The sequence below is a fragment of the Bacillus rossius genome, chromosome 1, assembly GCF_032445375.1.
Source record: "Bacillus rossius redtenbacheri isolate Brsri chromosome 1, Brsri_v3, whole genome shotgun sequence".
Classification (NCBI taxonomy): Eukaryota; Metazoa; Arthropoda; class Insecta; order Phasmatodea; family Bacillidae; genus Bacillus; species Bacillus rossius.
The window spans coordinates 251,343,780-251,357,974 of record NC_086330.1 but is presented as its reverse complement, the minus strand read 5'-3'; the positions used below and the strand labels follow the sequence as shown (position 1 = coordinate 251,357,974).

Sequence of the window (14,195 nt, the reverse complement as noted above, 5' to 3'; positions counted from 1 at the left end):
TCAGAATTCTTTCAATGTGTTTACTGATGTTTAACCTTTCATTCTAAGTTCTCACTAATTATAAATACTGAGTCATGATAAAGGCTTCATAAACACTACCAGAAAGAATCATGAACGTTTCTAGCCGTGGTTGATTAATCAAAACGTGTAGCACTGCATGCAGCATCAATCAACATCTCGTAATTTGCAGTGCTGTGGCAGTTCTAGGCTCGCTGTATGTGCCTCATTTCAAGCATGCCATACTGCCTTTCATCGAATATGGAAGGATCTCAATACATAACATTAAGTAAGCTACTGAAAATAACTAATAATATAGTAATATTCTAATATACACTGTATTTACTTTGTATTGTGACAATTTCCAGAATTTTTACAACATTACCAGTAGTGGTGCACCAATGCGGATACCGATGAATCGTAATCGGCGATTATCTTAACGATTATAATAGTAATAGTAGACAAAAGTCTTAAATGGAAAGAACATATAGAACAAACAGTAAAAAAATTAAGCAAATCATGTTATGCACTTAGAATTTTAAGCAATACATTAGATAAGGAATCCTTACGTACTGCTTATTTTGCTTTATTTCACTCTTACATGACTTACGGAATTGAAATATGGGGAAATAGTAGTTTCAGTGTGAACATTTTTAGATTACAAAAAAGAGCTATTCGAATTATTTGTAATAAGAAATCAAATTCCTCCTGTAAACCATATTTTCGAGAACTAAATATTTTACCATATTACTCCGAATATGTTTATCGTTTACTGTTATTTACAAAAGAAAATGTGGAAAATTTTAAAGAAACTCATTTTATCGATTATTATGAAACTAGGTATCAATATAAACTCAAACCTAAGTGTTTTAAAACGTTACGTTACGTTACGTTATATGCAAAGGGAGTTCAACATAAAGGTATTGCGCTTTTTAATAAGTTGCCTAAAAACTTATTACTTCTAAACAATCATAATGAATTTAAGAAAGAACTTAGAAATTTTATAATTAAAAAAAATTTTATTCAATATCAGATATCAATGATTTTTAACATGTTATTATTATGTAATACAGGCCTTTTGATATATTTATAATATAGGAAACTTTATTCATTGATTTTAATCTGTGATTGTAATTTGTAATGAGTGTTGAAAAAGGAATTTATGTATATATTGTAAATATGCATACTTATATTAATTTGACTAAGCCCATATCCCCAAATGTATTATGAAACACAGGCCTTTTGATATATCTATAATATGGGAAATTTTATTCTTTAATTTTAATTTGTGACTGTAATTTGTTATGAGTATTGAAAAAGGAATGTATGTATATATAGTAAATATGTATACTTATATTAATTTGACTAAGCCCATATCCCCAAGTGTAATGCTTGTAAGGGGATCTAGTGGTGGATTTTAATAAATAAAAAATAAAATTACTTTGCCGATTATCTACGTCCCGGCGTAATTAAGTAGGTTTTTACCGTGTAATATTTTGTTACACATTTTAGGACGAAATACGGTAATATTTGTATATATTAAATAATTCATCTAACTCCCGTCATATCAAGATTACAGATATTTCGTTAAGTTTAATAAATCTCATTGCCTCGAACAATAAAAAATACTTTTTTCCTACACGTTTATTTACGTTTCGTCTTTTGTTCTGTCTTTTGTTTAGTGGCCTTGTACATTACCTATAGCCAGAGACGTAAAATATATGGCACGCAATCAAAATACCACAAGCAGTTGCAGTGGATTCTATGAGAACCGATCTTTTTGAGTCATAGTAGCGGTTCAAAATCATGGTCCCGATACCTTTCAGAGTTTATCACTGCGTTTTACAAACTCGTTATGGGCGTCTTTGGTAACATTACCCGTTTTGTTATTTGTATGTGACGTGAAAAGTGAAAAAGTATTTATAATTTTATACATTCAGTCAACATTAATAAAATCACATGTGCTAGAATTGGTTTTGAGTCATTTTTATATAATTATAGTGAGATGGCGACTAGGGAGAAAAAAAGTGAAGTGTGGAAAAATTTTTCTATAAACTCAAGTGAACAAAATATAGCAACATGTTTAACTTGTTAAACTGTAATTTCTCGATGTAACCTTATGTGATAGTCCATAGTAATGCTAGTTTTCCGCAACAAAAACTTACCCACTGTAAATTACAATTATTAGACTAGTTCAAGTTGTTTACAATAACAAATATAAATAGAAGTTAATTTAATTTACACTTTGCAATGACTTAATAGTATATTTTATATATCTTTATACTGTTATTATAACTGTATTCTCAATTTTACCTAATCTTGTTATTAAATTCACATGGGAATAAAAAATTTTGTGTGCATTATTACACTTCAAAAAAGTTGTTCATTATAATCGGTAACTGAATCGGTGTCTGCCGATTATTGCTCTCATAATCGGTAATCGGTAAAGTCATATTGGTGCACCACTAATTACCAGACATTTCCCTGGCGTTTCCTGGTTTTTTTGTGATCGTTGGTCATACTGAACTAGACTAGTAACTTAATAACCATTTAAATGTGGAACTTTGCTCAGAAAAAATAAACAATGAATCTAAAATTAAGGCAATATGCCTATACGTGTTCACTGTATATGTCAGTCTCATGATCCCTGACTTTGAAATTGACACACTAGAGCAATGACAGGATGAGCCAACACACCACCAGACTCACCGGAAATGAGACAATATTGAGTCATAGGCTGTATCCGAATACATAGGGATGCGTCCTTAGTACACACATCCCTACATCCCTTAGCAAATGCAGCCACAATGTAGAGGACGCATTTCTAATGGATGAATAGTATCCGAATACTTTTACTACTAGCACCATCTGTTGACTGTCAGTCGTACTAATGTTCACGCAGCCATTTTGTGTAGGGATATCTACGAATATTTAGCAAAACGTAAATAATAAATACCTACCAATTAAAAAATAATGTAACGTGTATGTTATATATGTTAGCGATCCAAATAAAATACATTTTATAAATTGTAAACTTTAAAAATACTTATGAGTTTTGAATTATCCTTTAAGTTTAAATTCGTATTTTTATTATATTTATTAACGTCTTCATTTGTCTCTGTTTAAGTTATCACTTTCGCTTATAATGTTTTAAACAAATATTTTGCTGAAAATCTGAAGTAATATTATACACAAACAAAATAAAACCGGATTCCGAAGCTAATGGATGTAGGGACGCGTTAGTGGATGTGAGTGTCGCATCCCTAGAAATCTCGAAATAGTGGATGCGTGAAGGGATGCATCGGCATCCCTTGTGAGAATTCGGATTCAACACAAAGATGGCCGCGTCCACTACGATGCACTTTTAGTGGATCCCTTAGCTAAGGGATCCATTAGGCCAGTATTCGGATACAGCCATAGTTGGCTAATGATATTCAGCTATTTTGTCACAAACAAAATATGTTCGAACAGTGTGGTTGTAGTTTACAGAACATTGCCAACTTATCATTTGGCACACATGATATAATGCTAGATCAATAGACCATAAAAGTTTGAATTATTATTTTGTGCTCCGACATTTTGCTGCATAATATAAATGAAAGAGGAGAAATGAAAATGTGCCCAAGTGTAGGAAAGAATGCATTTTTAGTTTTTTGTTTACTATGTAGACAACATGTTAAATATATGTTTATTTCCTTTTGCATATTAATGTTAAATTAAAGGAGCAAATAATTTCCTGTTGCAACCACAACAAAACTGCTATTTAACGACTGAGGGTCATGCTGCTACAGTGCTTTTCTCGCTGAATTATTGTCTTTTTTTGTAGTTTGAATGCTTCACTGTGCATGTATGTATGTGATATGTAATATTGATTGTTGATAATGATTGGTTCATTTATGTTACAATCTGTTTACGTATAATTAGGGCTTTAATTTTTTCTATACAGTTTGGCCCGCTAGTAAAAATGAAATGTCTGTCTGTTCACCCATAGTGTAGAAAAACATTCAGCATTTTTGTGTGTCTCACTATGGCCAAATTTCAACAAATGACACTTAAAACATAAATATTGTTGAGCTACTTAATATAAAGCCTGATAAGCAGAATAATTTCACTTTCTTTTTGTTCGTTTGGCATAGCATACAAATTAAATGAAAACTTGAAACTTTGTAATTTACATTACAGAAAATTTTAAATGGTCCCAAAAAGTCATGAAAATATTCACAGATTTTTTAAGGGACTAATTCTAAATAATATGCAGAAGAAATAATTAAATTTCATGGAGCACGCCATATTTAAAGTTAACATGTTGGTTGTTGTGTGAGGAAGTGATTGGCGGTGTTGCAGTGATGATGTCGGAGCAAGAAGGAGAGGGGATGGACGCGGACGACTGGCTGTGCCCAGCAGACAGCAGTTCCCCGTACTTCCACGGCGAGAGCAGCCCGCGCAACAAGCGCAAGTCGCGGGGCGGCAGTGCAGGCCGGTCCTGGAAGAGGCACAAGCGCGGAGGCAACAGGCAGTCCTCGTAAGTTTCCTTAGTGCTTTGTCAAGCAAACTGGTTCGCTAGCACATACTTACTAGCCACTTTCCTGAGTTCAGTTCAAATCTTAAGTTTTTTATTAGTTCCAGCATGCAATTTCATGAAATGTTAAACAGCTTGCACAATAGTTTCAGCACATAAAGTGGCAGAGCATAATATATCACAGTCAGCTTTTCAGTAACAAGATGCCACCTTGTCTTGGACATGGAAGTAGCTCACCCTTGCTTATCTAAAGGCACTTTAAAAATTATGTCTGAATATATAGTAGTATACATACCTGAATGACGAGTTATTTTACAATTTTAGTATTTTCAATTTAATTAGTCTAGTTCGGTGCTGTTATTAGTCTGGCCCTATCAAACTGCTCCCGTTCAGATTGTTTCTAGAGGCTTACATCTTACGTTGGCACAGTATTCAAACTTGTGTATACAGTATTCAGTCAGAGAGCAACTTATTATAACTTGTTTTAAATATCATTGTACTTTGTATTTTTTGTTATTTGTGTTAAAACTATATTTACGTTCGATCATCCAACACTGCCATGTTCCCAAACCTGCTGGATTAAAGAGCTTTGATTGTATATGCCTAGTACATACTGTATGTCATGGGTTTTGAATAATAGTAGAGTAAAACTCTGTTAAGAAGTTTTTCAAGGGACTGGATGCTAAAAACTTCTTAACAGGGAAAATACATTGGTTAAAATTCAGTCGCTATATAAAAACCAAATTTACTCAAATAACACACAGTATTAACTATAAAATTACACTCACCTATTATCATCAGCTTACTTGGAAAACTATACAATTACATCAATAAACTTAATTATATACTCTGAATAAAATGTAATAAGCACAATAAAAAAACTTAATAAAACACTAGCAAAAAAATTACTGTTTTGAAAAATATTGTGTCAGCTTTGATTGTTTTAACACATTTTCCGACTGATGCATTACAAAATTGTCAAGTTCCCACAAACTCTTGCTCACACTATCAGGAACATTTTGTGTTCCATGCACAAATAACTCAAATAACTTCAGTTTGTCCAAGTGGTCAAGCGCTTCAGAGTACATGAAACCTTGATTCTACGTACACTCACGGTTCTCCAAAATTTGTCCTTACGACCGAGTTGTACGTATGAACCAGCGAGGCCAAATTATGTCCATTTGTGGCGATTTCCCCCCCCCCCCTCCAATTTTTTCCACACCACTGCCGCGGGAAATGAATTGCCGTTGCCGTGTTCTGCTGCCACGGGAAATGACCTGCCCTGTCTATGTATTTATTATGCTTATTTATTTTCGATCAAAATTATATCCTATTCGTGCAGAAACAACACCAGCTAATCAAACGTAAAAAAAAAAAAAAAAAACTTGACACTGAAGGCAGTGTCGTAAGCCCCATTTTTACCTTTTTTTTATATTTTGTATCAATAAAATAATAATTAACACACAATATATTTGCTCAAAAAAAAATACCATGGGTACTTTAAGTGTAGATAAGATTAGCTAGTAGGCCTAAAAACATTGTGAAAAACGTAACGTTTAGTCGGCAATGAACATTTTAAATTGCAAAATATACATATTTTATAACATGAAAAGTTCCTTTTATTTCTAAACATGTAATAATTTAAGCCTAGGCGTGTAAAAGTCGGAGTAATTATAGCAGGAGACAATATAAAATGCACGAGGGAAAAACGTAAACTCACAAATGTATAAACGTAACGGGAATATAGGGAATATACATGGCTGTGCATAGCTGTAATTATTTATTAGTATCAATAAATCAAGATGAATGTAAACTTGAACATGTCACGGCAGCGAGAAAACTGGTGCGTATACCAATAAACTGGTATTAGAACTGGACAAAACTGGTACACGGTAGGTGAAGCTTATATTTTTTTCTGCTAAGCTCGCATCTATTGGCTGGCTGCTGATGGAAGGTCATGAGTCTGGGCGGAGCATAGAGTGAGTTATACTGTGCATGCGCAGCTCAGGGAACAAAGAGAGCCAGCCGGCGGCTACGCCGCGCCGTAACAGCAGCTGGTCAAGTACAATGACCTTTCTCCGCGTACGGCGCGCCATTGACGGTAAATTTCCATCTATTTGCAGCCTTAGTTTATTATGATTAAATAACCACAAAATCACAACTAAAAAGTTCGCCTAAAATCACACTTAACCTAAAACCCCTTTATTGCAGGTTATCAATTACTGTTTACTGAGCACGATATAAAGTGCGCGCACTGCTTGCAAAAAAACTACACGTGGAAAGATCAACTAATAATGGCTGGTGGTAATACTGGTAATGTGGTTTGCTGTATATTAAGCTGGAGTTACAATAGCCCGTCGCCTCCGGCCGTCATCTTCCGTCCGTCACATTTTCATCCGTCAACACCAAGAGTCTAGGCAAGCGATTTACAAGGCACCTCGTCCGTCCGTCAAAACATTTTTCGAGATATAATTTCATCCGTTCGTCCGTTAAAAGTATAAGTTTGCCAAGCTTTTGACTGACGGATGACGGACGGACGGAGGCGACGGGCTATTGTAACTCCGGCTTTAGTCACGTGTTAGAAAATGGTGTGTTGATGGAACAGCATCTCAGTCAAGCAGATGATTGGACGTAAAATACACTCATAACAGCGCGCGGCGTGTGGCACAGGTTTCGACGATCGTGCACGTTTATCATTCGTCACCAGTTATTACTCGAGTGGGGAAATGGCGCACAGATAGAACAGCGTGTCTGTAACAGAGAGTGACGTGTGGCGCATGTTTCGACGGTCTTGTGCTGTTAAAATTAACTTATTGTTTGTAAATACATACGTAAATTTTTTTTAATTAACTTTAAATATTATTCAAATGCTTAAAGTTAATGTTCTTATTTTATATTTTTTCTACAAACGCGGAACGTTATATGCGGGAAGCATATATAAACACAAAGGTTATGAAAGGGAAAAATTAACATAGGGATATATGGAAGTGATCAAGGGAATAATTTTTGAACTTAATAAACGGGAAAACGTGTTACGCGGGAACGTCTTAAGCGAGTTTTACTGTAATTAGATTTGGACGAGTCTGTAAATTTTTGGGTCAAGTCAAGTCCAGCTAAGTTCAGTTATAACAACTTTGTGTCGAGTCAAGTCAGAGAGTGTAACCTATTCAGCTTGACTTTAAAAGGATGGCACTTGGAGGTTTTGTGTGAAGCTCAGGCTTATGAATTCAGTAACCTAAGGACTAGCTTCACGTCTCATTAACGTTCAGAACATCCACATACTCTAGGGATACAGGACATAAAACGACCTTCACATCACCAGATTTACATAGACTTAAATTTGTGGTACGTCTTTAAGGTTCAAATGTCCACCAGCCAAATTTCAAAAACTATATGTATGTATGTGTGTGTGGGTGGGTGGGTGTGTGCATGCATGAGATTGCTTCAGTGAAGACTTTGTAGTAATGTGTATGAATGGTGTGTTAGTGTGGTCCAATACTAAGGAAAAACATTTACATCACATATGTTCATGAGGTACTGATGATTCACAGGCTAACATGTACTATACTTAAATTCACATTGTATATAAAAAACTGTTCGACCGTACTGAATCTTACAGCAACAAAGTCTTAATGTAGCTGTAAAACATTTTCTATTTAACTTTTTTTTTAAATTATAGGATATAAGTTTTTTTACATGAAGTAAGTTTTTAACAGGTTTTCATGTTCTTAAGATTTTTGAATTTTCATTTAATTTTTTTTTAGTCATTAATTAGTGACTGCATGAAAATTTCTCTTAAGTGCTCATTATTTACTGTAATTATACTTTTTGTGCTTGCTTCTGTCTGAATGCCTGAGTCGTAAGTCCAAAATGAATACAACTCCTTTTTAAAGGGATGGACAAGAAAGAATTTCTATTCCTTAAAAATACGGAGAAACCCTAAGACAAAGAGCAAGAAGTCTCTCAAGGTGATATGCGTAGGCTGTTCATGACAAAAAATAAGAAATAACATTAACTAAATAAAAAAATAGCAAAAAAAAAAGCATCAAGCAATTAAACCAAAACTATAATTTGAAGATAGTAGGCCAAACAGGAATTTAGACAAGCAGTTAAGCATTATCACAAATTAAACTACATGATATGACCACCACATAAAACTGTAAATTACATGTTTGCCATGACTCACTTTGACATAGTGATGGCCCGATATTCAATATTCGATATCAGAGATCGGTAATATCGGCACTTTTTTCAATATCGGACATCGGTTAATACTTGCGATATTTTGATAACCAATGTTTGCTCTCGCCAATAATACTTCTCACATAACCTTAACCGTAATTCCAAGGTTATTTTCCGCGGGCGTAATTTATCTTTCTTCACGTCACCATATTACGTAGTAATTACAAACATTTTTTCCACTGAAACAATTTCAAGCCTATTTCTTCTTTCTGATACTGCAATGCATCCCGACAGTACAATTCTTCCATGTGTACACAAATCCCAGTCATTAGTGAATATTTATTCGTTTCAGATATTCGCAAAATGTTTTCGCTTGATGAATTTTTGAAGTTCACTAAGTGTACATAAAACGAAAACATAAACGAAAATAATTACGATATTTAATTTAATATGTGGTGTAGCCGTAAGTAAATTTGAAAAAGAATAAAGTTGCTGTTTGATATTACAGGAATTTACTTTTCGTGTCGTTTCATGGTCGCCAACTGCTGTTCTATACAAAGACGTTGCGTAAGTTTTACAAAAGTTTTAATAATAAATGTGTTAAGTAGGGCAAGTTGCAGCAAAGGTATTATGTTGGCTATATTGAGTGCATTGCCAACAACATAAATAAAGATGTGTGGTTTTATAAACTCTGCAGTACGTTTCAAAGTTGTATTGAAATTACTTTTCACGTATTTTTAACGTGTTTTCGCACCAATAAATGGAGTGATACAATTGAACAATGGTCACAAAATTTGCTAATTGAAGACCTTCCTTTCTAGCGTGTCGTTTACCGTGATGAAATTTTACAAAGGGTACAAAAGTTTGATGTTTTTCGGACGGTATTTTTTGTAGATTACAGTTGAGACACTGGACTAAGTACATGCAGTGACTCGTGATTCATACATTATAAGCAAATACACTAGAGACTAATACCGGACAGCTACAAGATTTTTGTGTGAAAACGTGGCGTTTTCACCTCAGTCCAATAGATGGCAGACGGTATGCCTCTTGCCGCTAGGTTATTTTTCACACTCCCGCCTATGTTAGTATAGAGCTGTCCGAGTTATAAGCATTATTGTTTTGTGAGTACAATGCGCAATGCCGCCGAAAAGTGACATCTAGTTACATTTTCAAGTAAAAACCAATGATAAGGCAAAAGCAATTTGCAATTATTGCTGTAAAGAAATATTGCGTGGTGGGAAATCATTTACAACATTCAATACATCAAATTTGTGGAATCACTTATCCCTGCATCCCTGAGACTGAAATTGTTAGCCAGAATATATCTTGGCTTTCCACCTGCCTCAATTCATTCTGAAAGATTGTTTAGCTCTGCAGGGTGGAATTTGTACCAGAAAACAGAATCGCCTTTCACCTGAACACATTCAAATGCTAAAACATTTCTCCACAAAAATCTGAAATTTGTTTCCTTGAAGTTACAATATGTTTTTTGCATACTGTAGGTAATACCTACACCAGAATATTGCTTTATCTGGCTTTGAAAAACAATTTAATTTTTTAAGACCTTGAATTTAAAGAGCTTATTTGTAGGCCATTATGATAATTTCATTATTGTCTCTAACAATACGTACTCCAGAACCACAATTTTATAGAATTAGTGTTAGAAATGAGATAGGCCTATTATCGGAATATCCGGTATCAGTATCGGATCGGTAAATTTGGAAATATCGGAATCGGTATCGGTATCGGGTTTTTGGATATCGGGCCATCACTACTTTGACACACCCGTTACAGCACCCGAACAACCAAACACAAGTTTAGAATTGACTATAATGAGTATGAGCCCGGAATTTCAACCCCTTTTAAGTATTTTGGAGGCACAACCCATGCATATGCAGATCCAACTGAAATCATAGTGATAGGAGCGCAAGTAACAGGGAGCGAACTAATACATAGTGGGGGTGGAGGGGAAATGCAAAGAGGATAAGGATGCTTTCCTCCCCTTCTTTAAGGAAACAACAGAAATTATTCTAATGTTCATCACACCAGTGCAGTGTATTTAGCCTTCGAACACGATGTTACCATACAAAAAAAACTGCAAATGCTCACATATACAAAATTTAGGGGTAAATTGTTATACGACAAAATTGTGTTTGTATATATTTTATCATGTAACTTTATCAAATCGCTTACTTTCATCCCTGGGCTACAGTGATGACATTACATATGAACGGGGCAAGTGCCAGTGAATTTGTATCTACACTACTTCAACGTAAATTATGTAACCAACCAATCTTTCACATATTGTTTTAACTGCTTATACATCACTAAAAAAAATGTTTAAAGTTTTGTTACAAAAATTTATTTGACTAACACACCCCTAATGTTTGTCCTTTTAACACCTAAAATACAAACTAGTTAATGCAAATCTGAACACAGTAATTTTGAAATTTTAAATTTGTTATTAAGAGACCCGCCTACCTAGACGCACATACAGTGTGCATAGATTCAGTAGAAACCGTGCAATTAGAAAAATTCTGAAGATGTCCGTTTGTTTTCAAAAAGCATTTAAGAATACGCTTAGAGCAGATGGGTGGTTGTTTCCGTATTTGTTGTTCATCTAGTTTTATGAGAGTTTAAAGTGCTAAAACGCTTGTTTTCAGAATAATATTTAGTCATGAAATGCCCGGTAAAGATACTTGAAAACACCCAAGGGCCTTGCAGTACACCTTTATCTTCAATTCTCTTTCTTACTTGTCCTACGAGAAGACTGCGCGCTAGTTTAGAGCCTTGCGCTTAGAGGAAATACCTCGATAGAAACACCAGCGAGCATCGCACTTATCATCCCGCCTCACTAACACAGATATAACCCTGATTGAGATTTTTATTTTGTAAGTCATTGCTAAGTGTGTTTATATCTTTACTGTTTGTTACTCTATTGAAGCATATGAGTTAACTGAGCGTGTGTAGTCGTGGCCCTGACCAGCTGACGTGTGTGCAGGTGGAGCAGCGGGCGAGGCAGGACCAGGGGCAGGGGCAGGGGCGGTGGCAGGGGCGGGAAGAGGACACGCGGCAGCGTCCCGGCCGTGATGAAGGCTCCGCCCTCGGACCGCCCGCTGCCACCCAGCAAGAGGCCGGGCTTCCTGCCCACTCCTAAAGTCTTCTCCATGTGAGCGGCATGTCCGTCCTCCTCACTTGGCACGCGTTGATTACCTCGACAAGAAAACTATTGTATATATTTTACTTTTTAAATTATTTAATAAATATTTTGCAGAAAGATGTAACTTGTACATTTATTTTATAGTGATCTGTAATAACAGTATAGTGTGTTCAAAAAAGAATGTGCTAGTTTCAATGGTATGTAACAGTTAAATTTAATCTATTTACAAAAAATCATACATCAAATTGAAGGTAAACTAACCTAGACTTTCTACAAATGTTCAATATCTGCACATTTAGTTAGACAGCACACATCCAACATATGCTATGAACAGCAACATAAATAAATAATTAAAAATGCATTTTTAAATAGTTACTCAAAGGGTAGAAGTTTATTGATAAATAAATAGGTACCATTACTTTTCACTGAACGTTAAGTTAATTTTTTTCTATTTGAAGCAGAGTAAAGGTTTTTGTGTTATTTAAGTTTCAATGAAAACATACCTTTCAGAAGTTTCAAACACATGTGACTTTATTAAAATAGTTAAACAAATTAACCAAGGCATTCCAATTAGACATCCTTCAAAACTTATTTAGTTTGCCTAGTTTAGGTTGGACACTGCAACTCAAATGTTTATCTTGCACTTAAATTAATAGTTTGGCAAAATAGAAATATCATTTAAATATTGATGATAAATAAAGGTAAATTTACGGTTGTTCATTCTGGTAAAACACAAGAAGTTACAAACAAGACCTCTCGCCTTAGGTATTTGAATGTATTTTATTTCACTGTTTAATAAAGTTTTTCAGTTTAATTTCTTAATGTTTTTATCTTCCATAGATGAACATATTTCCAACATACTGGTAGTGTGTTTTACACCCCAAAACATGATAGCATCGGCAAATTGTGTACACAAGATGGCCTACCTTTGCAGCAGTTTTGCTGGACCAGTGCTTATTTCACATGTAGATCACTCACCCTTGATCTCACGCACAAACAAATTAGTACGTAGCTAGGTGACTGTGTTTGCAAAGTACATAAATGCAGTTTAAAAGGTCACTAGAACCCTGTACTTGTACAAATTTGTATATTTCTTTTATAGTGATCTTTAATAATAGTACAGGATGTACATAAAATAATGTTCTAGTTTCAATTTTATATTATAAGAGTTTAATTTAGACTATTTACAACAAATCATACATCAAAATGAAGGTAAACTAACCTAGTTCTTCTACAAATGTTCAATATGTGCACCTTTAGTTATACGACACACCTACAACCTAAAGTTCAATTCTTCGCACACTTTGGTTAACCTGTCCAAGTAATCGAAGCAACAGTCTCTTCAATTATGTGTCTCAACTCTGGCAAATCATTAAGTAGCAGCGGAATGTAGACACAATCTTTTATAAAGCAGCAAAGAAAAAAATTGCATGGCGTTATGTCAGGTGAACGTGGAGCCAGCGAAAAAGAGATCTCTCTCTTCTCGACCATTACGACCAATCCAACAGCCAGAGACTTAAGCAATTAAACTTTGAACGAAACGCATGTTGAACTGAAATTACACTCTCACTCTCAGCAAATTGCAGAACATGAGAAACTTTACGCTCAGGAGTCACCATTTTGCATAGGTGGTGCTACAAGCGAGAAAACAACAAAGCAGTTTCACATGCGCTTATCTAAAACTGATCAAGTTACTCTTTAAGTGCGACTTTGAGCTAAAACTTTAAAATGTTTATAATTAATACTATTAAAATATATAACTGGTACATTTTCCTATGGACATACTGTATTTTGTAATATTACATGGTTGATAAAAATGTCACAACATCTCACAAAAAAAAAAACCCTCCCCCCCCCCCCCCCCCTTTTTTTAAAAAAAAAAAACGTGCGCATACAGACCACACAAACATTTATGTCAACATTAACTACATCAGATGTTAAGGAGAATTCAACACAGCTCACTGGTTTTAAAATAGCCAATGGCTTCTACATTTTGTTAACAAAGAAAGACTTGAAGTAAAAAAGGATCTAAGTATCATTTTTGAAAAATCAGAATGAGGCTCTATGTCAAGGTTTCCATTTTTACGGATTTTATCAGTTTTCACGGATATTTTGGAGTTACACCGGATTAATGGATAAGTACTTTGAATCACGGATATTTTAATTGACAAACCCACAAACATAAATATTTTTCTTACTGCTCCCGCTCCACTTCAAAGATAACATGTCATCAAGAGACACTTCACTTTGCTACGTCGTTTCAGTTTTTCTAAGATGATAACAATTCACGCTCTACCTTTTATGTCTGGAAGCATTTTTTTATTTCACTGATGA

The 14,195-nt window shown here is 34.7% G+C and overlaps 1 protein-coding gene across 4 annotated transcripts in view; it reads left to right on the top strand.

Moving 5' to 3' along the window:
• Positions 1-11,980, top strand: part of LOC134527475 (recQ-like DNA helicase Blm) — a 241,667-nt gene extending 229,687 nt beyond the window's left edge. For all 4 annotated transcript variants that reach the window (XM_063360175.1, XM_063360176.1, XM_063360177.1 and 1 more), the window contains 2 exons: positions 4,342-4,519; positions 11,703-11,980. In XM_063360175.1, the coding sequence (XP_063216245.1) occupies positions 4,342-4,519; positions 11,703-11,874 (350 nt within the window). In that variant the 3' untranslated portion in view covers positions 11,875-11,980. The remainder of the gene's footprint in view (positions 1-4,341; positions 4,520-11,702) is intronic.
• The last annotated feature ends 2,215 nt before the right edge of the window (positions 11,981-14,195 follow it).